The 399-nt window shown below is 64.9% G+C and overlaps 1 protein-coding gene across 1 annotated transcript in view; it reads left to right on the plus strand.

Moving 5' to 3' along the window:
* Positions 1-6: 6 nt before the first annotated feature.
* MRPL45 (mitochondrial ribosomal protein L45) overlaps positions 7-399 on the plus strand; it is a gene marked incomplete at its 5' end in the record, with an annotated part of 3,260 nt that continues 2,867 nt past the window's right edge. Inside the window, one exon of the mRNA XM_010139487.1 lies at positions 7-88. Within this exon, the coding sequence (XP_010137789.1) occupies positions 7-88 (82 nt within the window). The remainder of the gene's footprint in view (positions 89-399) is intronic.

Below are 399 nucleotides of genomic sequence, written 5' to 3' on the forward strand. Positions count from 1 at the left end.
CCTGAGCAGAAGGAGAAGAGGCTCAGGTCTTTGGGGGGAACGCTGCCCGAGGACCGCATGGAGCGGACTTTCTACTTGGCCTGCACAGGTGACGCTTTGCTCTCTTCCTGAGGGCAGGACTGATGCGAAGTTGCGGCGTGGAGCAGTTAGCCTAAGCGGTGTGGCCGTGGGGACAGAGATGGTCTGTCCGCACTGCGCTGGTGACACGCTGGTGAGGGAGAGCAGCTGCCCGGTGTTACCTCACGAGTGGGTCAGGCTCTTGGCCCCTCGTACCTGGGGACAAGGAAGAGCACGGGAGGCTGCATTCCGGGCTGCTGGAGGTGCTTCCCCCTCCTGTCCTGGGCCGTACGGCAGAGGCGAGCAGTGCAGGCACCGTCGCTGCGGCCCGGCTGTGGCAGG

This window comes from Buceros rhinoceros, unplaced genomic scaffold (assembly GCF_000710305.1).
Source record: "Buceros rhinoceros silvestris isolate BGI_N320 unplaced genomic scaffold, ASM71030v1 scaffold32397, whole genome shotgun sequence".
In the NCBI taxonomy this organism is placed as follows: domain Eukaryota; kingdom Metazoa; phylum Chordata; class Aves; order Bucerotiformes; family Bucerotidae; genus Buceros; species Buceros rhinoceros.